Here is a 25,615-nt window from a genome sequence, read left to right on the forward strand (position 1 = left end):
ACGACGGAATATGTAAAAAATTATCGGTTTATTCGTTTTTCCGTTTTGAAAAAACGAATTATCCGAAGGTACACGCACGGTCACGGACCCTTGTTGTCCATCAAGGTGACTCTTTGGATGTTTTTTTCACATATCTCGTGCATTTTTTCTCTCTTTTGTTTTTGGTTTTCCAGCGTTCGTCAGACATAAGCTTCTTCACCCATTCCTGCTTGTGTGTCAGTTTCTTCATTTTACTGTCATTGTAAAAACCTTTTGGCCATCCACTTCAGTTAAAGCAAAGAAATCCTGCCCAGTACACTCTAGATGAGTGTAAAACGTGACGATCGAGTGAAAAGCTGAAAAATACAAAACAGCAATTTATCCCAAAAAATAAATCAATAAAAACATTACCAGTTTGATGTTCAATATTAATGATCATTTTTTGAATTAATAACATTTATAAAGTTTAGAAATGTTTTCAGATTCAGTATCAGCAGATATCAGAAATGTTGTATCGGTGAATCTCTATTAGAATCGCATCAAAAGTGTGACTGTTTTAAAACACACCTCTTGCAAGACTTCACTGCATTAAAATGCATTGTTTTACCCTTTAATGTTTTGTTTGCTTGATTATAATGTTTTAATTTTGCGTATTGTTTTATTTAATCACCACATTGAAAATACTGTAAATCTAAGGAAACAAATGAAGAGATTTGTTTTGCTGGAGTTTGAATGACTTGCTGCAAACAAATGTTCAGACAGACTGCAACAGCGTTTGCATTCATGTTTAAAACACATTTTATGGGTAATTTGAACAATAAATAGTAAACATTTATTGAAGGCAAGTTAGAAATTCTAACCAAAGTTCAGCATAGGAAAGTGAGCATCGCATACATTTATACACTGGTCAGAAAAAATCCTGTCTGCAACTGGACAAGCAGGAAAGTTGCCTTTGTCAGGTGGTTGTGCAGATCACCACACTCACTCAACAATGACAAATTCGCATTATCAATATCAAATAAATAAGATAAAATACTATTTTTACATTTGTTTACATATTTCATCGTTTTGACTTTGACTGATCACAAATAAGATTACTCAAACTAACACTATCCTGTCAGAAAAATAGGTATTGTGTAAGTAAAATGATTAAAATTGTATCATTGAATGCATACAATAGGTCCCAATTGTGTATATAAGAAAGAAGATTGTATGTTTTGTTCCCGTAGAAGTAGAAAAATAAACTCCGTCGATGGCAACGTATAGAGTACAGTTTTCAACTTTTTTATTTAATGTAAATATTAAAATATCATTTTAAAACACATCACACATGCAATAATTTACCATAAAACCAACCAAATAAAAGTGAAAATAGACAAAGAAATATTTTATATATTATATTCATCTTAAATGTTTTCGCCTGATGTGGTCTGTGCTATATTCCAGCCAATCCGACACTATGACATCATGAATTGTCAGGCAAAAATGAATCTGGTACTTTACAAAAGAAAGTGAAAGCTGAACATTGAGAACAAAGTTCACAAACACTGTCTTTCTATCACAAACCAAAAATCATCTATTTCCTAAACAAATAAGTTGTCTAATTCAGATTGCTACATGTAAAAGTTTGGTTCATATACATTTACATTCAGTCATTTGGCAGACGCTTTTATCCAAAGCGACTTACTAAGAGTTCAGGGAGCAAATAAGCTAAAAGAGCAACAGGTGCTAATACAAAGTTTTTAGTTTCAACAAAAACATATGATACCATAAAACAAACCATCATAGAAAAATATAACAGGAAAATAATTGAATAATAGATGACGGAGCACACGAAAACGTAAAATGATAACACACGGAACTATTAATATTTTGGATCTTGAGGGACAAATCTGTAGCCCGGCTTAATTCTGCGTACACCGTTTTGTCAATCACCCCATCAGTGCTCACGTCGTGCAGCAAATCAGCCTGGTATGCCTGCAAAACCGGCTTCCTGAAAAGCCTTCAGCGCCGATGTTTTCCTGCATAGTTTGGTGGGGAGAGAGGGCTTTTTCATAGACGATGATGTCCCAGGGGCATCACTTTTCCACACTGGGCACCATCGTGTACCCCCGTGGTCTCGCGTCAACAACAGTCGAATAAATCGAGGTTGACGGCACGATAACACGAGAGGAATGAGGTTTTTACCATGACCGAGATAACTCAGCGTGTAGATCCTCAAAAAAGGGAAGGGCCCGACTCCTCGGCCACTTGGCCACCCGACAAATACCTGTCGTCTAGTTTTGAGTGCTTGTGGGACTCTTTTTCCTGCGGCCAGTCGGGTTTAAGACGGTCGACTGCATTCGTCACCACCCCGAGAAGCACATCTAACGCTTTTGTGTCGCGAGAGGATCGCCCCGAGGCGGAGCTCTCTATGCACGCAGAAAGGGATGCCTCGTCCGTCCTCTGCCCGATCCGAAGAAGTGCCAGGGCACGCTTCGGAAGCGGACGCGAGGACGTCGCGGCTCGGCGAGTGCACAGGAGAAGCGGCTTCCGTCTCCCGTGCCTCGGCTAAATCGAACCGCGCCACGCGTATTTATAACCTGCAGGTGATGGTGTAATAAACCAAATTACCTGCCGAGGTTATTTAAAGCCAAAATAATTTTTGGCGTGTTTGACACACGTGCTTCACAACCGGTCGAACAAAGACGTTCTCCCATAGCGTTTGAAACGCAGCATCTCGTTCCCGCTTTTTCAGGGAACAGGGTTACAGCCAACCCGAGACGTTTATCTTGTTACAGTGTTAAAGTGTTTGTTCCAGGTTCCTCTGTTATATGTATTGTTTGTGAGGTAATGTTACCTTTATAGTTGAGATAATTGTGTGGTGCAGTCATCTCTTGTCGAGACATAAGGATTCAGAGGGGGCTCTGCTGGAGCAGTGCAAAGAGTAGGCTACAGCAGTTATGAGAAGGAAAAAGCCCTCAACAGACCCCATGAACAGACAGAAGATTCAAAAGAGCCCTTTGTATTTCGGTTTCAGCTCAGGGATGATATGGAGGTGTTTTTGCAAGAATGCATGTACAGAGTTCTTTGTTTGATAGATTTTGAAGTTTATTTACATTTTTCTGTCTTTTAAAATGATAAAAAAATATTGTTGGCTAAAATATTATCCTTTGTGTTCATGTTTTTACAAATAACACCTAAAGACAAGGTATGAGAAATTCATTTATTTAAATATATATACACTCAGATGCACAAATGACATTTGATAGCATACCAAAATGTAATAGCATTGTTCAAAAGAAGAGCAGCATGGATTGAATTCAGGGCACTTTGGAAGCGATGGAAACAACCTGAGCTCTACATCGTGTTCCTCAGCCATTCATGAGCGATGTGAGCAGTGTGCATGCGTTATTCAGCTCAACCCGGAAACAATACTGTTATGAAGGGAAACAGTTTTCTGTTGACAAATGGAGAGGGAGCCTTAAGTAACAGCTAAGGCCAAGCAATGTGCAAAGGCGTCATTTTGGGGAACAGATGAAATGAGGATTCATAAAATAGCCTATAACAAAAGCTCAATTGCTAAGATCGATTGTAAAATGGAAACCCAGTGTAAACTTGGGAAGTTATCAGCATCTTGTTCATAAACTGATGTCTTTTTAATCTTCTGTATAGTTCAGTTGAAGATGGGATCAGATTGGTTCATGGCATCGGATCCAGAAGAGCAAAGGATCGTCAAAGACATCAGATAGACTTCAGTAAGGCACGAGTCACATTTAATACACTGTACTACAAACAGTGACTTCATAAAAAAAACCTATCTGTCATAAACATTATAGAAGCCACTCTACAATGTGTCAAACTACTTTTCAGGCTGTGGTTAAACCTCAAACGTGTTGGGTCTCTGTAAAAAAACAAAGAACAAGGGAAAATGAATTAAATATGTTCATAAAAAGCATCAATAACACACATAGGGCCTATTTCATTCAATAAAGCTACAATCTTTAACCAGCACAAACATAAAAAAATCAGGATTTAGTATTGACAGCTTAGCGCTGGAAAGGTGTGGATAGAGTTGGTTATCGAGGCCCATGTTGATGCCGTGCGTAAGAAAACTCAGAGGATACTAATTTTTTTATTCTTGCTTTGTTGAATTTGCCATAACTTTTCATTCATGTGTTGGTATGGGTCGTTGAACATTAAAAGAAGAAACAGACTACGTGAAACTGTTAAAGTGTGTGGTAAGATCACTGGCACCTCCTTAAATGATTTGGATGATTTGTACAAATTCAGGACTTTGATTAAGGTTAAATTATTTGTGGCCCTAGCCATCCCTTCCAAAGGTTTTTAGGTTGCTACCTTCCTCTCATAAATATCATAAAGATAAAATAAAATGTGTACCAGCTGATATTAGATTTTTAAATGGTCTTACGTGTTTATAAAAGTCATCGTGTCTTTGTCTTTTTCTTTGTATAGTAACTAAGCAGGTGACAAGATTTGTTGTATTTGTTGTAATACTCACATTCTTGCCCTGATTGTTTAGTGACAGACAAACAACAATCACGATGAAAACCACCAACGCCGCTGCTGCTGGGATGACACAGAAATGTAAACGGTTCCCATCTAGACATCATAGAAACAAGCAGGTTTGGGTAATTACATTTCATTTTATTAAACACTTTTCCAAACATTTTATCTGAGCTGCGCTGATATTTGATTTAACTTGAGTGACAATTCCTAAACATCACAACTTAAAAATAAAAATGATAACCATTCACATACATGAATACGTCTTAAGGACATGAGTGATGTTGAAATGTTGAGTTTGGTTTGCGATGGGAACGATCAGACGGTCTGGAAAACATTCAGGAGTTCAGTTTAAATTACTGCTTGAGAATTCATGTATTTTGTCAGGATATACTTGAGGAAATTAAAGTTTTTTAATGTTTGTAAATGGTGTACATAAAACATCTTAACCAGCCAAAACCTTAACCTCATTCTTACTACTGTGCACAGACTAGTCCTGCTCTGATATACTTAGGATGTACATGAATTAGAAATGTTTCCATTTAATTTATTATTAAAAACAAATCAATAATAAATAAATTCACTCACCATAGACAGTAACATTGAATGTCTTGTACACAGTTCCTCTGCTGTTGATGATCTGAAGTTGGTGAAGTCCAGAGTCTGTGCTTGTGATGTTTGTGATGGTGAGAGATCCAGTCTGACTGTTGATCCTCAGACTCCCTCCATATCCTCCAGTTTCACAATATGTTTTGGGTTTCTGATAATAGATCTCAGCTATACGAGTCTCTTGAGGTCCAAACATCCAGAGTATCTGAACACGTCTCTGTATGTGAGTAAGATCAGTGTGTAGTGTGACAGATTCTCCCTCCATCACTGACACAGACTTCACTTCATCTCCATCAACACCAAACACACCTGCAGAGCACATTTGGGAAAAGGTATTTCAATGTTACTGAAATGCAGATTATTTTATTTGATTTCATTATTTGATTATTTGTTAAAATTATTGTTTCAGATATTAACCCAAATAATATGACACAAGCAGATCTGGTAAATAAAATAAAAGTAAATACAATTGAAATTAAAGTTACATTTCCTAAATAAACCATTAATAAAATGAGAATGAGAGAAAAGTTCCAATAACATCCTGGTTATTTGTGTCATCCCTAGGTGACGGGATAATGTGTCGAGTTCACAGGAAGTAACAGTTGTAAGTGAAACCACCATTTGATAATACAACCAACCTCCAATACCGCTGCACGAATCATGAACATAAAGAATGTATCTGATTTAATTGACTGTTATTTTACAAATAGCCTACAACGTCTCTAATGTTAATAAAACAATTATAAGTCAAAAAATTAAGAACATGAATGATGTTAAGTCCTTTAAGCAATCCCAGATATGAAATATATATACACTTAAAGTCCCCAATAAACTATGATAATAAAACACAGAATAAAAGAAAACTCATTCTCAGGGCACATTCCGTCTTTATTCGGAGATGGATTTCTATAAGAACAAAACCCTCCGTATGATTTCGATATATTTTCGGGTAAAAATTATGATTTCGGTTATTCTTGTGGTAATCGGGACTCTGGGCAGCGAGTCCGTTAAACTTTACAATGTCCGGACTCTCTCTCCCCGAGACAAAGTTGATGAACCGAATAGCGCTGTAAGTTAAATCACATCGTGTGCAGTTTAATGTCAATGTTTAAAAAGACTTGCTCACCTTTCACCAGCAATAGAGAAAATACATAAAGTGGCATCAGTGACATTTCTATACAGCAACTTTGGTCTTGGAATGAAATGAAACAGATGCCGACAACTTTCCGTTTATAAAGTCTCTCCTCTCTATTACTGTATAAAGATAAGTTCACACCGACTGTGTGAAATTCTCGTCCAATTTTCCGATTGAACCAGAAAGACTAAAGCTGTTTCATTGCACACCCCTGTGCCCACTCTTGTCTTTAACTAGTACAAGCCACAAGGGGAGTGGCCCGACGTTAGCCAGCTCCTCCCCTTTTTACATTGTAGACAAACCTGTCCAGAAACGTTTTTTGTCTGGTTTGAAGTCTCTCAACATGCCATCAATAGGTAATGCGAAACATTGGCGTTTTTATAATTATATATCGTGTGTGAAAGGCGTAGGGTCAGAAATGTTGGTCCGAGGAATATGATATGTCGTGTACATTGCAATTTTCCAGTTCAAAAAGCATCACATTTTAATTTAATTTAAACACCGTTATTTCATGTATTCAATTGGTCTTTATCTCATTTTTACTCGGAATAACTCACTGTCACTTTAAGTTGATAGTCTTAACTTCCTTAAAATGAAACCCTACCAGTGTCATGATCTCAAACCACACGTCTTTTAGATTTGCTCGACAGAAAGTCCGATCACTTGACAGGTTAAGCGTCCTTTGGGTTCTTGAAAGGCGCTATAAATTAAACATATTTTTATTCTTAGCACATACCTGTGTGTGTGATGAGTCATCCTCACATCTGTTCAGGTCAAAATGCATTATCCATGTTACTGTTCTGGTTTCCGTATATTTTAGGCCGACCGTCACTAATAGATGCAAGTGTGTTCTCCGAAGAACCTGTAGGCCTACACAGAACAAAACGAAATGCATTTTAGTGGCCGTCCACAAATATATATCGCGAAATATATATATCCACGGTATCGCGGTACCGTGCTGTTAAAATCGCTTTCGATAAGGATTAAGAGGGTTTTAACCAGACCCATCCGTGCAACCAAGCAGACGGCCCGTGCCGTCGGCCGTTCTATGGCTGCTTTAGTGACCACGGAGAGACACCTGTGGCTGAACCTCACGGGCATCAAGGACCGCAACCGTCTATTTTTTGATTTTTGATTTTGGCTGATGAGGACACAGATGTCCTTATAAACCATGTTTATGTTCTAATACCGATGTCATTATACACATGTGTGTCCTCATAAACCATATACATCAACTTGCGCGCGCACACACACAAATAATTTATCGTTTCATTTTGCTTTAAAACTACAGACCCGAACAACAAGGGTTAAGCATCACCGCAAGGTCCATTTACAACAGGTTAAAATGTATTGAACCATCCATAACAATTTGACAACTCACCGTGCTTGTGTCTTAGACAATTAAAACTCCGCCCCTGGGGCGGGCGCTGGCAGCGCAGCGGTATGCTGCTTCTGTGACCGCTCGTCAAAAGGCACAGTGAATGAATCTCTATCACATCTCTCAAGAACCTCTCCTGCTCCACTTGTAACCTTCATCATATCCCGAGGATTCCGAAATGTTCTTAATACGTATTTGTGTGGTGCTCTTGCCGTTTATTGTAAAAGGTAAGAAAATATTTTGGTTACTTACATTTAACTTATTAAAGCTGCGTACGGGAACTGTGCGACTGAATATATGTCTCAGTGTCAGAGACTTGTGCGACTGAATATATGTCTCAGTGTCGGAGACTTGTGCGACTGAATATATGTCTCAGTGTCAGAGACTTGTGCGACTGAATATATGTCTCAGTGTCAGAGACTTGTGCGACTGAATATATGTCTCAGTGTCGGAGACTTGTGCGACTGAATATATGTCTCAGTGTCAGAGACTTGTGCGACTGAATATATGTCTCAGTGTCTGAGACTTGTGCGACTGAATATATGTCTCAGTGTCGGAGACTTGTGCGACTGAATATATGTCTCAGTGTCAGAGACTTGTGCGACTGAATATATGTCTCAGTGTCAGAGACTTGTGCGACTGAATATATGTCTCAGTGTCGGAGACTTGTGCGACTGAATATATGTCTCAGTGTCGGAGACTTGTGCGACTGAATATATGTCTCAGTGTCGGAGACTTGTGCGACTGAATATATGTCTCAGTGTCAGAGACTTGTGCGACTGAATATATGTCTCAGTGTCGGAGACTTGTGCGACTGAATATATGTCTCAGTGTCGGAGACTTGTGCGACTGAATATATGTCTCAGTGTCGGAGACTTGTGCGACTGAATATATGTCTCAGTGTCAGAGACTTGTGCGACTGAATATATGTCTCAGTGTCGGAGACTTGTGCGACTGAATATATGTCTCAGTGTCGGAGACTTGTGCGACTGAATATATGTCTCAGTGTCAGAGACTTGTGCGACTGAATATATGTCTCAGTGTCAGAGACTTGTGCGACTGAATATATGTCTCAGTGTCGGAGACTTGTGCGACTGAATATATGTCTCAGTGTCAGAGACTTGTGCGACTGAATATATGTCTCAGTGTCGGAGACTTGTGCGACTGAATATATGTCTCAGTGTCGGAGACTTGTGCGACTGAATATATGTCTCAGTGTCGGAGACTTGTGCGACTGAATATATGTCTCAGTGTCAGAGACTTGTGCGACTGAATATATGTCTCAGTGTCAGAGACTTGTGCGACTGAATATATGTCTCAGTGTCGGAGACTTGTGCGACTGAATATATGTCTCAGTGTCAGAGACTTGTGCGACTGAATATATGTCTCAGTGTCGGAGACTTGTGCGACTGAATATATGTCTCAGTGTCGGAGACTTGTGCGACTGAATATATGTCTCAGTGCCGGAGACTTGTGCGACTAAATATATGTCTCAGTGTCGGAGACTTGTGCGACTGAATATATGTCTCAGTGTCGGAGACTTGTGCGACTGAATATATGTCTCAGTGTCGGAGACTTGTGCGACTGAATATATGTCTCAGTGTCGGAGACTTGTGCGACTGAATATATGTCTCAGTGTCAGAGACTTGTGCGACTGAATATATGTCTCAGTGTCGGAGACTTGTGCGACTGAATATATGTCTCAGTGTCGGAGACTTGTGCGACTGAATATATGTCTCAGTGTCGGAGACTTGTGCGACTGAATATATGTCTCAGTGTCGGAGACTTGTGCGACTGAATATATGTCTCAGTGTCGGAGACTTGTGCGACTGAATATATGTCTCAGTGTCGGAGACTTGTGCGACTGAATATATGTCTCAGTGTCGGAGACTTGTGCGACTGAATATATGTCTCAGTGTCGGAGACTTGGACGCTCGAATATATGTCTAAGTGTCAGAGACTTGTGCGACTGAATATATGTCTCAGTGTCGGAGACTTGTGCGACTGAATATATGTCTCAGTGCCGGAGACTTGTGCGACTGAATATATGTCTCAGTGTCAGAGACTTGTGCGACTGAATATATGTCTCAGTGTCAGAGACTTGTGCGACTGAATATATGTCTCAGTGTCAGAGACTTGTGCGACTGAATATATGTCTCAGTGTCGGAGACTTGTGCGACTGAATATATGTCTCAGTGTCGGAGACTTGTGCGACTGAATATATGTCTCAGTGCCGGAGACTTGTGCGACTGAATATATGTCTCAGTGTCAGAGACTTGTGCGACTGAATATATGTCTCAGTGTCGGAGACTTGTGCGACTGAATATATGTCTCAGTGTCGGAGACTTGTGCGACTGAATATATGTCTAAGTGTCGGAGACTTGTGCGACTGAATATATGTCTCAGTGTCGGAGACTTGTGCGACTGAATATATGTCTCAGTGTCGGAGACTTGTGCGACTGAATATATGTCTCAGTGTCGGAGACTTGTGCGACTGAATATATGTCTCAGTGCCGGAGACTTGTGCGACTGAATATATGTCTCAGTGCCGGAGACTTGTGCGACTGAATATATGTCTCAGTGTCAGAGACTTGTGCGACTGAATATATGTCTCAGTGTCGGAGACTTGTGCGACTGAATATATGTCTCAGTGTCGGAGACTTGTGCGACTGAATATATGTCTCAGTGCCGGAGACTTGTGCGACTGAATATATGTCTCAGTGCCGGAGACTTGTGCGACTGAATATATGTCTCAGTGCCGGAGACTTGTGCGACTGAATATATGTCTCAGTGTCGGAGACTTGTGCGACTGAATATATGTCTCAGTGTCGGAGACTTGTGCGACTGAATATATGTCTCAGTGTCGGAGACTTGTGCGACTGAATATATGTCTCAGTGCCGGAGACTTGTGCGACTGAATATATGTCTCAGTGTCAGAGACTTGTGCGACTGAATATATGTCTCAGTGTCAGAGACTTGTGCGACTGAATATATGTCTCAGTGTCAGAGACTTGTGCGACTGAATATATGTCTCAGTGTCAGAGACTTGTGCGACTGAATATATGTCTCAGTGTCAGAGACTTGTGCGACTGAATACATGTCTCAGTGTCAGAGACTTGTGCGACTGAATACATGTCTCAGTGTCAGAGACTTGTGCGACTGAATATATGTCTCAGTGTCGGAGACTTGGACGCTTTAATATTTGTCTCAGTGTCCGAGACTTGGACGCTCGAATGTATGTCTCAGTGTCGGAGACTTGTGCGACTGAATATATGTCTCAGTGTCGGAGACTTGTACGACTGAATATATGTCTCAGTGTCGGAGACTTGTGCGACTGAAGATATGTCTCAGTGTCGGAGACTTGGACGGTCGAATATATGTCTCAGTGTCAGAGACTTGTGCGACTGAATATATGTCTCAGTGTCGGAGACTTGTGCGACTGAATATATGTCTCAGTGTCGGAGACTTGGACGCTCGAAAATGTGTCTCAGTGTCGGAGACTTGTGCGACTGAATATTTGTCTCAGTGTCAGAGACTTGTGCGACTGAATATATGTCTCAGTGTCAGAGACTTGTGCGACTGAATATATGTCTCAGTGTCAGAGACTTGTGCGACTGAATATATGTCTCAGTGTCGGAGACTTGTGCGACTGAATATATGTCTCAGTGTCTGAGACTTGGACGCTTTAATATTTGTCTCAGTGTCCGAGACTTGTGCGACTGAATATATGTCTCAGTGTCAGAGACTTGTGCGACTGAATATATGTCTCAGTGTCAGAGACTTGTGCGACTGAATATATGTCTCAGTGTCGGAGACTTGTGCGACTGAATATATGTCTCAGTGTCAGAGACTTGTGCGACTGAATATATGTCTCAGTGTCGGAGACTTGGACGCTTTAATATTTGTCTCAGTGTCCGAGACTTGGACGCTCGAATATATGTCTCAGTGCCGGAGACTTGTGCGACTGAATATATGTCTCAGTGTCAGAGACTTGTGCGACTGAATATATGTCTCAGTGTCGGAGACTTGTGCGACTGAATATATGTCTCAGTGTCGGAGACTTGTGCGACTGAATATATGTCTCAGTGTCGGAGACTTGTGCGACTGAATATATGTCTCAGTGTCGGAGACTTGTGCGACTGAATATATGTCTCAGTGTCGGAGACTTGGACGCTCGAATATATGTCTAAGTGTCAGAGACTTGTGCGACTGAATATATGTCTCAGTGTCGGAGACTTGTGCGACTGAATATATGTCTCAGTGTCAGAGACTTGTGCGACTGAATATATGTCTCAGTGTCGGAGACTTTGGACGCTCGAATATATGTCTCAGTGTCGGAGACTTGTGCGACTGAATATATGTCTCAGTGTCGGAGACTTGTGCGACTGAATATATGTCTCAGTGTCGGAGACTTGTGCGACTGAATATATGTCTCAGTGTCAGAGACTTGGACGCTCGAATATATGTCTCAGTGTCAGAGACTTGTGCGACTGAATATATGTCTCAGTGTCGGAGACTTGTGCGACTGAATATATGTCTCAGTGTCGGAGACTTGGACGCTGGAATATATGTCTCAGTGTCAGAGACTTGTGCGACTGAATATATGTCTCAGTGTCTGAGACTTGTGCGACTGAATATATGTCTCAGTGTCGGAGACTTGGACGCTCGAAAATGTGTCTCAGTGTCGGAGACTTGGACGCTCGAATATATGTCTCAGTGTCAGAGACTTGTACGACTGAATATATGTCTCAGTGTCAGAGACTTGTACGACTGAATATATGTCTCAGTGTCAGAGACTTGTACGACTGAATATATGTCTCAGTGTCGGAGACTTGGACGCTTTAATATTTGTCTCAGTGTCCGAGACTCGGACGCTCAAATATATGTCTCAGTGTCGGAGACTTGTGCGACTGAATATATGTCTCAGTGTCGGAGACTTGTGCGACTGAATATATGTCTCAGTGTCAGAGACTTGTGCGACTGAATATATGTCTCAGTGTCGGAGACTTGTGCGACTGAATATATGTCTCAGTGTCAGAGACTTGTGCGACTGAATATATGTCTCAGTGTCGGAGACTTGTGCGACTGAATATATGTCTCAGTGTCGGAGACTTGTGCGACTGAATATATGTCTCAGTGTCGGAGACTTGTGCGACTGAATATATGTCTCAGTGTCGGAGACTTGTGCGACTGAATATATGTCTCAGTGTCGGAGACTTGTGCGACTGAATATATGTCTCAGTGTCGGAGACATGTGCGACTGAATATATGTCTCAGTGTCGGAGACTTGTGCGACTGAATATATGTCTCAGTGTCGGAGACTTGTGCGACTGAATATATGTCTCAGTGTCGGAGACTTGGACGCTCGAATATATGTCTAAGTGTCAGAGACTTGTGCGACTGAATATATGTCTCAGTGCCGGAGACTTGTACGACTGAATATATGTCTCAGTGTCAGAGACTTGTACGACTGAATATATGTCTCAGTGTCGGAGACTTGGACGCTTTAATATTTGTCTCAGTGTCCGAGACTCGGACGCTCAAATATATATGTCTCAGTGTCGGAGACTTGTGCGACTGAATATATGTCTCAGTGTCGGAGACTTGTGCGACTGAATATATGTCTCAGTGTCAGAGACTTGTGCGACTGAATATATGTCTCAGTGTCGGAGACTTGTGCGACTGAATATATGTCTCAGTGTCAGAGACTTGTGCGACTGAATATATGTCTCAGTGTCGGAGACTTGTGCGACTGAATATATGTCTCAGTGTCGGAGACTTGTGCGACTGAATATATGTCTCAGTGTCGGAGACTTGTGCGACTGAATATATGTCTCAGTGTCGGAGACTTGTGCGACTGAATATATGTCTCAGTGTCAGAGACTTGTGCGACTGAATATATGTCTCAGTGTCGGAGACTTGTGCGACTGAATATATGTCTCAGTGTCAGAGACTTGTGCGACTGAATATATGTCTCAGTGTCGGAGACTTGTGCGACTGAATATATGTCTCAGTGTCGGAGACTTGGACGCTCGAATATATGTCTAAGTGTCAGAGACTTGTGCGACTGAATATATGTCTCGGTGTCGGAGACTTGTGCGACTGAATATATGTCTCAGTGTCGGAGACTTTGGACGCTCGAATATATGTCTCAGTGTCGGAGACTTGTGCGACTGAATATATGTCTCAGTGTCGGAGACTTGTGCGACTGAATATATGTCTCAGTGTCGGAGACTTGTGCGACTGAATATATGTCTCAGTGTCGGAGACTTGGACGCTCGAATATATGTCTCAGTGTCAGAGACTTGTGCGACTGAATATATGTCTCAGTGTCGGAGACTTGTGCGACTGAATATATGTCTCAGTGTCGGAGACTTGGACGCTCGAATATATGTCTCAGTGTCAGAGACTTGTACGACTGAATATATGTCTCAGTGTCTGAGACTTGTGCGACTGAATATATGTCTCAGTGTCTGAGACTTGTGCGACTGAATATATGTCTCAGTGTCGGAGACTTGGACGCTCAAATATATGTCTCAGTGTCAGAGACTTGTACGACTGAATATATGTCTCAGTGTCTGAGACTTGTACGACTGAATATATGTCTCAGTGTCTGAGACTTGTGCGACTGAATATATGTCTCAGTGTCGGAGACTTGGACGCTCGAAAATCTGTCTCAGTGTCGGAGACTTGGACGCTCGAATATATGTCTCAGTGTCAGAGACTTGTACGACTGAATATATGTCTCAGTGTCAGAGACTTGTACGACTGAATATATGTCTCAGTGTCGGAGACTTGGACGCTTTAATATTTGTCTCAGTGTCCGAGACTCGGACGCTCAAATATATGTCTCAGTGTCGGAGACTTTGGACGCTCGAATATATGTCTAAGTGTCGGAGACTTGTGCGACTGAATATATGTCTCAGTGTCGGAGACTCGGACGCTCAAATATATGTCTAAGTGTCGGAGACTTGGACGCTTTAATGTATGTCTCAGTGTCGGAGACTTGTGCGACTGAATATATGTCTAAGTGTCGGAGACTTGGACGCTTGAATATATGTCTCAGTGTCCGAGACTTGGACGCTCGAATATATGTCTCAGTGTCGGAGACTTGTGCGACTGAATATATGTCTCAGTGTCGGAGACTTGTGCGACTGAATATATGTCTAAGTGTCGGAGACTTGGACGCTCGAATATATGTCTCAGTGTCGGAGACTTGTGAGACTGAATATATGTCTCAGTGCCGGTGTTACAAAATGTTCTGTTACCCGTGATATTTACCGTACATCCACCGACCGCAATGGGGTACTCAGGCATTTGGCATTGGCAAGCGGAATGTGTGTGATTCACATTCACTGGTCAAGACAATTACCTACAACACTGAACTTTGCTTAGAAGATTTTAGAGGCTGAAGAGGCAAACTGGTCATCTTATTAGAAATGAATTTCATTTAAATATCTTCACTAGGTGACTAACCCTGACCTGCCAACCTTAGCATTTTCCAAATGATCTACTCTGCCTTTAAGGGACTATTTTTAACATTGAGATGACAGTCTAGCTAAAACATCTAATATTTTGAGCCATCGAGTGTGCTCAGTTATTATATTACATCTACAATTAAGCATTTAGCAATTCGCTTTTACTGTAACGTCTACAGAATATGCAAGGTGTGAAATCCATGTTTCTTGCGGTATGCAAAGTGCCAAAAAGAACATACCTTTATTATTCTCAAATAAATGCTGTTATTTGTGTGTCTGCATAACTTAAATACAGTATCGGTAAATACATTTTTTGTAACATTTTCATTTTCATTCTCATACACATTCCAAAAATTAATCTTTCAACACCATTTTGCTTTTTATGCATTCTTTATTTCTTCACTTCAAATACAAACTGTATGAGGGGAGACATACAAACTGTAATCTTTGACAACGTTTTTTTGTGTTTGTGTGTTTCAGGTGTGTTTGGTGTTGATGCAGATGAAGTGAAGTCTGTGATGGAGGGAGATTCTGTCACGCTACACACTAATGTTACTGGACTACAAAGTACTCATATGATACTATGGACCTTCCAAGAGACTCGCATAGCTTTAATCCGACAAGCCAATGATATCAATGTATATGATAAGGTTCTTGATGGGAGATTCAGAGACAGACTGCAGGTGGATAATCAGACTGGTTCTCTGACCATCACAAACACCAGGACTGAACACTCTGGGCTTTATCAACTGACCATATGGGCTATAAAACAGACCGTATACAGATTCAGTCTTAATGCTTATGGTGAGTAAAGATTGATAGATGACTCGCACTCTTCATACTCTTATTTTTGTAAAATTACATAAATATTTATGAAATATTCAAAGGATTTAGAAGTCTGTCAGATGTCACACACAATTATAACTCATGATAAAAGCAGCTCTCCAACCGCCTGTTAATTTTATTATGACCTCACATGGTCTTAGACTCTGAATATGTTTGATGTTTTCTTTCCTCTTGTTTTCAGCTCGTCTGTCTGTTCCTGTCATCATCAGAGACTCTTCTCAATGTTCTTCATCATCAGAAAGATCTTCAGCGTCAACATGTGTGTTGTTGTGTTCAGTGATGAATGTGACACGTGTGAGTCTCTCCTGGTACAAAGGAAACAGTTTATTGTCCAACATCAGTGTGTCTGATCTCAACATCAGACTCTCTCTTCCTCTGGAGGTGGAATATCAGGACAACAACACATACAGATGTGTGGTCAACAATACCATCACAAACCTCACACAACATCTTAACATCACTGAACTCTGTGGGCCGTGTTCAGGTATGTCATCAGTTATACACTATTAATGTTTATTCAGGCACGTCTATAGTTGTAAGAATGGTCACAATCAAGCTCAGAACAGCTGTTGACACCATTATTGCCGGTGTAATATAGCTTTTACTGTACTATGTAGTTCACGTGAGCATTTCTTTTATCTTTGGTGACAACTCAGATTTGGGGGACTAATTATAAATGTATTATTAAACATAGTCCACTTGATGTAATCCCAAACACATTAACACCAATTTGTGAACACAGATAACACCAGAACAAAATGGCAATACTATGTTTGAAAAATAAACTGCATAAGATAAGTTTGTTACTTACACAAATCTGTTTTTTCAAGATTTTAAAGAGACCCATTTAAAACCCTGGATTGTAGCAGTGATTGTGGGCATGATTCTAGCAGTAGCAGCAGCAGCAGCAGCAGCAGCGGTCAAATACTGCAAGAAAAGAAAAAAAATACATGGGGGTAAGTTTGACAACAAAGATGGCACATTCTTTACTGCAAGATATAAAAGACACTGATTCACTTCAAATATGTTTAGTTTGATTTAAAATATACTCAGGGCTTAAATTGGGATTTTGAGGGGTGCGTATACAAAGCTATAATCTTATTTATAGACAAACTGTAAAATATAAAGCCCTATATGAACAATAAAATGCTGATCAAACTATAGATGCCTGCATATTACAAAATTATACGTGTAAGAAGAAGATCTTTCCTTATGTCAATATCTAATTTCTTAATGCCCACAGAATTGTATGACCTGTGTATTTCCAGTACTTTTCTGTCAAAACTAACATTCACAATGATTGAGATGACTCATTATATATGCAACAGTTGCACAGGTCCGGTTTTCCAAATTAACAGGAAAATAAATTGTCTTTTTGGCTTCATTTACAGTGTATTACAACTATGTTTTATTTTATAGCCCAACAAGCAGAGATGATGCCTATGAATAACAACAATAAAATGGTAAGCCACTGTATTTGTGTCACATTACAGATAGTATGAGTATACTACTAGAAAACAGATGATGTAATAACATTTCTCAAATAGAAAATATATTAACATATTTAGAATGACAGTTAACCCCTTTGTGACTGGTTCTGTGATTTCTTAGGAACCCAACACTGATGAGGTTTCTGACCCCTAGTGACTTCAAATGTTGTTGAAGACTAGTCCAGTGCCCTCCATTCTTCTGTGGTATAACAATACCTACTGAATCTCTTTCTAGCCAGACGAAGTTTGGACTGAGCATTGAAGCACAATTATTGCGAAGGATTAACTCATATTTAAGGATGGATTGAGTCATTTCATGACGGAGAGAGAGCTAGTGAAAGTAGTCTATGAACATAGACATGTAGTTCATGTAGATATACATCAAGCCCATGACCTAGGCATTGTGCCATGGTTTAACCACTGAGCCACAGGAAAGCACCGTGGTGAGACAGGTTAGTTTTACCCCAAGGTGTTACCATCGCTTCCAAAATGCCCAGAACTCAATCTATGGCAGTTCCTCTTCACAATCTCAGGACTTGAGGGAACTCCTGCACTTTTTGAAGAATGCAATTTGACTTTTGTATGCTATCAAATGTCATTTGTGCATCTGACTGTATATATATTCAATAAATTTATTTATCTTAGCTTGTCTTTAAGTGTTATTTGTAAAAACATGAAAAAACGTGTATGTCTCCCCTCATAACACAGTTAACATACATGACGACTTGGACATGAACGGATGCCAGAACCATGTTGGCCATGACACACAGAAGTTCTCCACAGTGGCCAATTTCCACAACAATATACAAATCAACATGCACTTTATACACAACTTTTACAATAACCGTTAAATTATTTAACTAATTACATATTAGTAAGCAATTTCTTACATCATGCATATGAACTAGCAAAAACTAGTGCGTTGGTTTGGATTATTTACATTAGGCCACACAAGATGGTGAATAAAGGGTGGAGAAATGGGTGTAACTGAAATAAAAGCTTGAGGTTGAACGTGGGAAAAAAACATCGCTGGGTCCGCCCCACATCCATAACTCAGCCCGCCCCACATCAGCCACCAAACGAAACTTATTTTCCAGGAAGATGACCGAACAATACATATCGGCCCTTTTGCCCTGTGAGCTGAACAGAAGAGATGACCCGTCAAATCAGGTTTGTGAATATGCAAGTGATCGCTCATTCGTTTTTTTAACATTATTTATGTATTATGTCTCTGCAAATCGAGGAAAGGCAACGGCTTGACATTGTGGCGATTATGTAAGAAGATCTGTCGGAATAACAGCTGTTATTGGCCGTATATCCTTCTCCCCCTACTGGACGCATGAGTTACAACAGGGGCGTAAAACTGCTTGGGGCGTAAATCTACGTCACCAGGTGTGCAGCCTCCCCATATAGGAAACAGTCAAGAACTTATGACTCCACCTACACACAACTGAGCATAGTTTGGATGCGAGGACTTTTTCATGACCAAGAGAGGTTTGTCTGTGTGAGACGACTGAGATGGCTGCAGAATAGATGTGGTGATAGATTGTAGACATCGATTAATCTTCGTGGAAGACTGATACTATAGATAACAGTATTTTATACTGTCGTGTGTGTGAACAAGCTTTATCGAACAAGAGAGAGGAGCGATTTTTTTAAAAGTTTAGGGTTTAGGGAGACACGACCGGTCTCATTCTTAGGACCAGGGTTCGAATTACAAAGTGGCTTTCGGGGGAGCCCTATTTTCCGATCCTCCCTGACCCTGACCGACTTTAACGCTTTTGGTGTATGTTTGGGCATTTAAAACAATAGGTTTACAGTAAACCTATTGTTTACTTAGTAAACCGTTTACTTCAAAACGCAAGCGTCAGTCAGTGTTGTCAGTGTTAGGGCAAACAGCTCTGTCCACGGTTCTGAATCAATCGCACTTAGGCCCACATCATGCAAATCATGATAAAAATAGAATAACTCACATAACAATTATAAAAAAATACATCAATATTAAATATTAAACTCCATTGCTTTGTTGTCCAGTTGAAAGGTGTTGCATGATCGCCTGGTCCGCTGCAGATCGCAGCGGTGGTTTCTGGCGCCAAAGTCTCGCTATCCTCGGTGCTGGTGCTGTCACTAGCAGCAACTTTTAGCGGCGGCGGTGGTAACACCAGCAAGCTAGTTGTAGCTGGTGCGCTGTCATCACTCCTCTTCGTTTGTTTTGTAAATCCAAATTGACTGAGGTTTGGCTGCTTTCTTTTTGACATTCTTATTAGTATCCACAGAGTGTTCCAAAAAACGAAAGTATGTTTTGAATTTGAAGTTAAGCTAACATTCAAATACCAACTCAGTGAGAAGTTCAAGTGGTGACGTAAACGTAGTAATTTCAGTGCAGCGCCGCCACGCATGGATGCTCACAGCAGGAGACACAGCATTGCATTTATTAGTGGAGACAGATGTTCGGAAATAGTAATGTAATGAGCGAATAAACACACAACATTGACACATTTTTAATATCATCATTTATTTCAGGAACCTTAATGTACAGAAAATCAAAATCTATATGCGACACAAAAAATGGACAGTATTTTAGAGCTCCCCCTAAATGTCTCAAAGTAGGCTTTCAGGGGAGCTCAGGTCCTTTTTAGGGGAGCCTTAGCTCCCCCGTAATTCGAACCCTGCTTAGGACGAACCTACGGAATATCAGGATGTCACCGGGTTGTTTTCTGCTTTGTCTATTGATTTTTGTTTCAAAAGGTAAGACAATATTTTTGATGATTGTATATTTAATGTCAAACGATGTCGTTTACTTTGATGCATTTGACAGACGCTTAAGTCACTTGCTGAGCATTGATGGTTATACGTGTCTTTTATCAGTATGTGTGTTCCCAGGGATTAAACCCACGACCATTGAGTTGTTAGCGCAATGGTCTTAAACCTGTGATCGCATTGAGACCGAATTCACGCATAAATATAACGCACACACCAGGGGCGTTTCCTCCGAGGAGGCAAGGGAGGCAGTGTCTCCCCTCCCCCTCGAAAATAATCGAATGAGAATATTACTTACAGTTCAGAAATAGAATAGGACAACGGATATAACGTGTTGAGTTAAATATGAGAGAAATCAGCGTGTACAACAGTGTGAAGCAGCGCCCCCGCTCGAATGAATTCCAAAGGGAGACAGCGTTTCTCTTGCCTCCTCCAAGCTCATTGACTTTACATATACCCCCTAAAGCGTGCCGTGAGTTTGAGTGGGGGTAATTGAAAAGAATGGAGAAAAGTCACGTGAGAGGAGGCAATGCCTCCAACGGGCTATGATTGGATTAACTCATCAGCGAGATCCCGCCTTCCTGCTCGTCTTCGTCATTCATTTTAAACTGCGGGCGCTAAATTAGATTGAACGTTAATTAAATTGTTTTATTAGTTGTATTAATCGGAGTTTAGGATTCGTGTCGGAGATGGCGGAGGCAGAGGAGTTATCGATTGTTGACAGAATATTACGTGGTCAAGTGAACATTACTGTGAACAAGTTTTATTTTGCTGAATTATTTGGATAATACCTTCTGTGATATTGGAGCAGAACCTAATGAAAACGTATGTTCATTAGTCATATATGTGTATGCATTTATATAATATATATGTAAATAACGGTGAAGCAATGAAATGTACTCACCTGTAGGACGGTACGATTCGGGAGGTTAGGGGTCACGCCTATAAATTGCGCCAGGACGCAGTGCAGGGTAGTCCGACGTACTGCTTGGTTAGAGATGCACAGATCTCATTGACCTGGTGGTCGTGCAAAGCTTTTATTTTCAAACCATTTATGAGCAGTTTTTGTTTTGCCTTTTGTTTATTTCGTGTGTCACTTTGGGAGGCTCACACTGAATGGCACAAATAAAGTCACCCTAAAAAAACCTATGCTGCAGTTTGCTTTGTCACTTGTGACCTCCATCCACCTGGAGCATCCTAACAGGTCTACAAGAGTTAACGTTACTGGACCACCCGAGCATATTTGTGGAGCCTTTTTTCATTAGCGGTGCCTCATTTTTCCATCATGCATTCTACTTTACTATATTTCATAAATGCACTTTTACATGTTTTTTAAAAGTAAAATATTTTAACAGCAGACTAAAAATAAACAGAATGTGGCTGATCTCAGTAATATTTCATTATCTGCATACATCAACATATTTCGACAGCCGTAATAACAACAGTATCAGTAGGAGTAGGTTACGCATCCAATCTATTCACGATATGCTTTGTAGTAATAACAACATTTGTAACTTCAATCACTTAACCCACAATTCACAAATAACTGTTTCTTGGTTAAGCACACGGGATCCTTCGTATCGCACTGCATAACATAACTTTTCCTGCAATTAACCGAATTCAACTTTACATCACATAATCCTTAGCCCATAAAGGTACATGCTTATCCCGAACAGGTCGGGACACTACAACAGGTTGTTCAGCCCCACCCAAATCTGTACCCCAAATAACAACAACTCATATGAGTCATCCACTGGGCTTGGTGCCAAGCGTGCCAAGCGTTTCAACATCGTCCATCCTCCAGTTATACATATAGAGTCCTTTCTAGCCCACAACCTTTAGGGGTTTCCCAAACTTCGACTGACTCTTGCCACACCCAGAGACATATATGGTCCACACTGGAAAGACAACATTTTTCCACTAAGTTTTTTGTCGATGTACTGTTTGCTTTTCATCTGTTGTCTGCACACACGTGATGCAATCTCCTGACCTGATGGTTGTTTGCGTGTAGAAGGCAAGTGCTTACCGGAGTTAATGTTAAGCTTTGTGGACATGCAGAAGTTCTGCCCGACTGCAAATGAGGGTGTTTTTTTGCTCTCCAATGTGTGCTGCTTTTGGGCTTGTTTAAACATATTGATTACAATTACATTAAGACATTTTTATCTAAATTGTGTTTCTGCAGGTGTGTTTGGTGTTGATCCAGATGAAGTGAAGTCAGTGATGGATGGAGATTCTGTCACACTACACACTGATGTTACTCACATACAGAGAGATGATCAGATACTGTGGCTGTTTGGACCTCAAGGGATTCCAATAGCTGATATCCATAATCAGAAACCCAACACGTGTCGAACTGGAAGATACTTTGGAAGACTGCAGATCAACAGTCAGACTGGATCTCTCACCATCACAAACATGAGAACAATAGACTCTGGACTTTATAGACTAGAGGTCATCAACGGGAAAGAAACTTTGTTCAAGAGTTTTAATGTTACTGTCTATGGTGAGTAAAGAGAATTCAAGTCTCGTCATCTCTGAATGTTTTTTTCAAGCAGCTTATACATTTTTTTCCAGCTCGTCTGCCTGTTCCTGTCATCTCCAGAGACTCTTCTCAATGTTCTTTATCATCAGAAAGATCTTCAGCATCAACATGTGTGTTGTTGTGTTCAGTGATGAATGTGACACGTGTGAGTCTCTCCTGGTACAAAGGAAACAGTTTATTGTCCAGCATCAGTGTGTCTGATCTCAACATCAGACTCTCTCTTCCTCTGGAGGTGGAATATCAGGATACAAACACATACAGATGTGTGGTCAACAATACCATCACAAACCTCACACAACATCTCAACATCACTGATGTTTGTCAGACGTGTTCAGGTATGACAGGAAGTAATATTTTTTTTATGATCTGACCTATATCTTGCCTGGGGTGCATACAAATATTTTTATTAAAATGCTGTCATCCCCCCAAACCATTTGTCATTTCTTTAACGTAAAAGAATGACTTTAAAATAATTAGTTTATGTTTCTATTTACAGAACCCAGGCATCATTATTTAATACCACTGACAGCTGTTCTTGTGCTGGTCATCGTTTTTGCTGCTGGTGTGATTTACTGCCACAACAACAGATGTAAACAACTATTAATGCGTGAGTATTTTTATACTGTAATATTGATTCTTTAATATTGTAAATTCACTAATTTTGTAAGTTTTATTTGTTCATTATAGTTCAGACAAAGAACACTGGACCAAGCCAGCCTGTGCACATCCCAATGTTCAATGTACGATGATGTTGATCATACAACTGAATATGCAACCTCTGCACTCACTTTATTATATTTGGATTTCAGATTTTTTTATTTCTGTTTCTTTTTAACAGGATGTTGAAGCAAATCAGATGAGTGTTGTGACTTAAAAACCAAAACAACCCAATAAATTATTTTTTAAAATAATTTTACTGGTTGTCCATTCATTGAACACAACAGCAGAGTTATCTCTTCTAATAATATTTTTCACCGCGTCAAATATGATTTCATGCTTCTTGACGGACAGATTGTCCACCAGAACACAATTACATTGACATCACCAGCAATTATAACAAAAACAGTCATGTGAGTTCAAATCAATGTGTTAGTTACTAATCCTGTATTGCAGTTACTGGTTACGTGTGCACTTACTGCCCTCTTGTGGCCACTTCTCTCTGCCGTGATTTACAGGCTTCTCGTTATATTAAGATTGCTTTATAAATGTGCAGAACAATTGGTTACTTTTTACTTTGTGTATTTTATAAATGCGAAATACTCTTTAAAATAATATGAATATTTAATTGAGTCTTTTGATGAACTAAGCAACAGTACTTGACAAATAAAAAATGGTGCATTTGGCAGACGAGGGCCTTTCATTCCATTATCCTATACAATTGTTTTTAAGTATATGTGCAGTCCCCTGGGATCAAATCCATGACCTTGGCGTTCTTATTGCAGCCGGGATGCATTAGAGATACATTATCCCTTACTTCTAGACTAAATCCATCATCCCTTACTAATAGACTAAATATATTAGTAGACCTTAAATTAAGGTCACAAACGTGTGAAAATCTTTGTTAAATAAAACATTTGAAGCCATGATGTCCTGAATGTCTATAGTAGCTAAATACGATGACCAACGTGATTTACTTAATAGCAGTATAAGGAGTGGGTCGGTAAACATTGTTGACATATTGGTAAAGGGTTTGAGGGAAAATCAGCGGTGCAGGGATGTGCATTTGTAGAGACTACAGGGCTGCACCATAGGATTTAGAAAAGGAGGATAAAGAGCAGGATGCTTATGCCCATCTTGAAGAGAGAGGAGCTCAGTGCAGATGTTGGGGGAGCTGAACAAACAGCGCCAGCTGAAACCTGGGCTCTGATCCTTTGAGGTGGATGGGGCATTACACCATATATTTGATCTCATTTATTGCACAGATTCATCACCCATGTGGCTAAATATACAGTAGGTGGCGGTAATACTCCTAAGGAGTGAACGGCCATTAAACTAAAGAAGGGTTACACGTCGACGCAAAGAATTAGATTATTTTGGAGCTCTTATTTGTTCTCTACTTCAAGTTTCGATAATAAAATGAGGGGATAGTAAGATTTCTAACAGCTGGGTACTGCGATACCGTTCCAATGTTCGCACTTCGTGAGTGTACGGCGACTAAAATGCGATGCGTCCCTTCGGTCTAAGTCGCTTACAGGAAGCGGCCATGGCTACATGTCTTTCCAATGTTTGTCTATGTTCTAAACACGCTTGCGTTAGTTTGCGATATAGAACAGAAGAAACATGGATACTCGCAGATTTTCCAGGAAGAGGACATAACAATACTCATCGGCCCTTTTGCCCTGTGAGCTGAACAGAAGAGATGACCCGTCACATCAGGTTTGTGAATATGCAAGTGATCGCTCATTCTGTTTTTATCATTATTTATTTCTTATTTCTGTGCAAATCGACGAAAGGTGGAACGGCTTGACATTGTGGGGTTTATGTAAGAACATCTGTCGGAATAACAGCTGTTATTGGCCGTATATCCTTCTCCCCCTACTGGACGGACGCATGAGTTACAACAGGGGCGTAAATCTACGTCATCAGGTGTGCAGCCTCCCCATATAAACAAGGCTTGTTTGAGATGAGCAAAATCTGCGCAGAACCGATCACCGGTGATCACCGCGAGCTGCATGCCGGTTAGAAAAGTGTCCGAGTTACGTCCGCCTTGCTCTGATGTCATGCTGACGTGTGCCAAAAAACTCTCGCGATGGCGAGGCGGCTGTGTCGGATTGAGCAGTCGAGCGCAGTTGCTCTCCTCCGACTGCGCTGTTCAAAAGCATGATGGGAAACGACTGACTGACGACACAGCTTCAAGCTCATTGGCTGAGAATGTCAGCTGATATTTTTTTC

The 25,615-nt window shown here is 40.4% G+C and overlaps 2 protein-coding genes across 6 annotated transcripts; one reads left to right on the forward strand and one right to left on the reverse strand.

The window, feature by feature from the left end:
- Window positions 1–3,165: 3,165 nt before the first annotated feature.
- LOC306902272 (T-lymphocyte surface antigen Ly-9-like) lies at window positions 3,166–7,646 on the reverse strand. Of its 4 annotated transcripts, none has more exons than XM_079470693.1 (6): window positions 7,611–7,646; window positions 6,966–7,099; window positions 5,074–5,403; window positions 4,741–4,812; window positions 4,481–4,581; window positions 3,166–3,862 (listed from the first exon to the last, which is right to left on the reverse strand). In XM_079470693.1, exons 3-6 carry the CDS (start codon window positions 5,357–5,359, stop codon window positions 3,839–3,841), a joined length of 483 nt encoding a protein of 160 aa, XP_079326819.1. In that variant the 5' UTR covers window positions 5,360–5,403; window positions 6,966–7,099; window positions 7,611–7,646; the 3' UTR covers window positions 3,166–3,838. The 4 variants fall into 4 exon arrangements, with proteins under 4 accessions (XP_079326819.1, XP_079326818.1, XP_079326820.1 ...); XM_079470692.1 differs by lacking the exon at window positions 7,611–7,646 and adding an exon at window positions 7,141–7,237 and having other exon boundaries at window positions 6,966–7,091; XM_079470694.1 differs by lacking the exon at window positions 7,611–7,646 and having other exon boundaries at window positions 6,966–7,608.
- Window positions 7,647–18,476: 10,830 nt separating this feature from the next.
- On the forward strand, window positions 18,477–23,627 carry LOC306902269 (SLAM family member 5-like). Of its 2 annotated transcripts, none has more exons than XM_079470686.1 (6): window positions 18,477–18,591; window positions 22,364–22,684; window positions 22,756–23,058; window positions 23,220–23,330; window positions 23,411–23,463; window positions 23,562–23,627. In XM_079470686.1, exons 2-6 carry the CDS (start codon window positions 22,402–22,404, stop codon window positions 23,595–23,597), a joined length of 786 nt encoding a protein of 261 aa, XP_079326812.1. In that variant the 5' UTR covers window positions 18,477–18,591; window positions 22,364–22,401; the 3' UTR covers window positions 23,598–23,627. The 2 variants fall into 2 exon arrangements, with proteins under 2 accessions (XP_079326812.1, XP_079326813.1); XM_079470687.1 differs by having other exon boundaries at window positions 18,484–18,591; window positions 22,813–23,058.
- Window positions 23,628–25,615: the final 1,988 nt, after the last annotated feature.

This window comes from Barbatula barbatula (assembly GCF_947034865.1).
Source record: "Barbatula barbatula genome assembly, chromosome: 13".
NCBI classification, from domain to species: Eukaryota; Metazoa; Chordata; class Actinopteri; order Cypriniformes; family Nemacheilidae; genus Barbatula; species Barbatula barbatula.

What these genes read in the sequence shown, in the direction of transcription:
- LOC306902272 (XM_079470691.1), bottom strand. Translation starts at nt 6,266, where the DNA reads ATGTCACTGATGCCACTTTATGTATTTTCTCTATTGCTGGTGAAAG. An exon ending in TGTCCTTAAGACGTATTCAT is followed by an intron (nt 4,582 to 4,740) that starts GTATGTGAATGG and finishes TATGATGTCTAG; the next exon opens with ATGGGAACCGTTTACATTTC. An exon ending in TAAACAATCAGGGCAAGAAT is followed by an intron (nt 3,863 to 4,480) that starts GTGAGTATTACA and finishes GTTTTTTTACAG; the next exon opens with AGACCCAACACGTTTGAGGT.
- LOC306902269 (XM_079470686.1), top strand. Translation starts at nt 22,402, where the DNA reads ATGGATGGAGATTCTGTCACACTACACACTGATGTTACTCACATACAG. An exon ending in TTTTAATGTTACTGTCTATG is followed by an intron (nt 22,685 to 22,755) that starts GTGAGTAAAGAG and finishes ATTTTTTTCCAG; the next exon opens with CTCGTCTGCCTGTTCCTGTC. An exon ending in ATGTAAACAACTATTAATGC is followed by an intron (nt 23,331 to 23,410) that starts GTGAGTATTTTT and finishes TGTTCATTATAG; the next exon opens with TTCAGACAAAGAACACTGGA.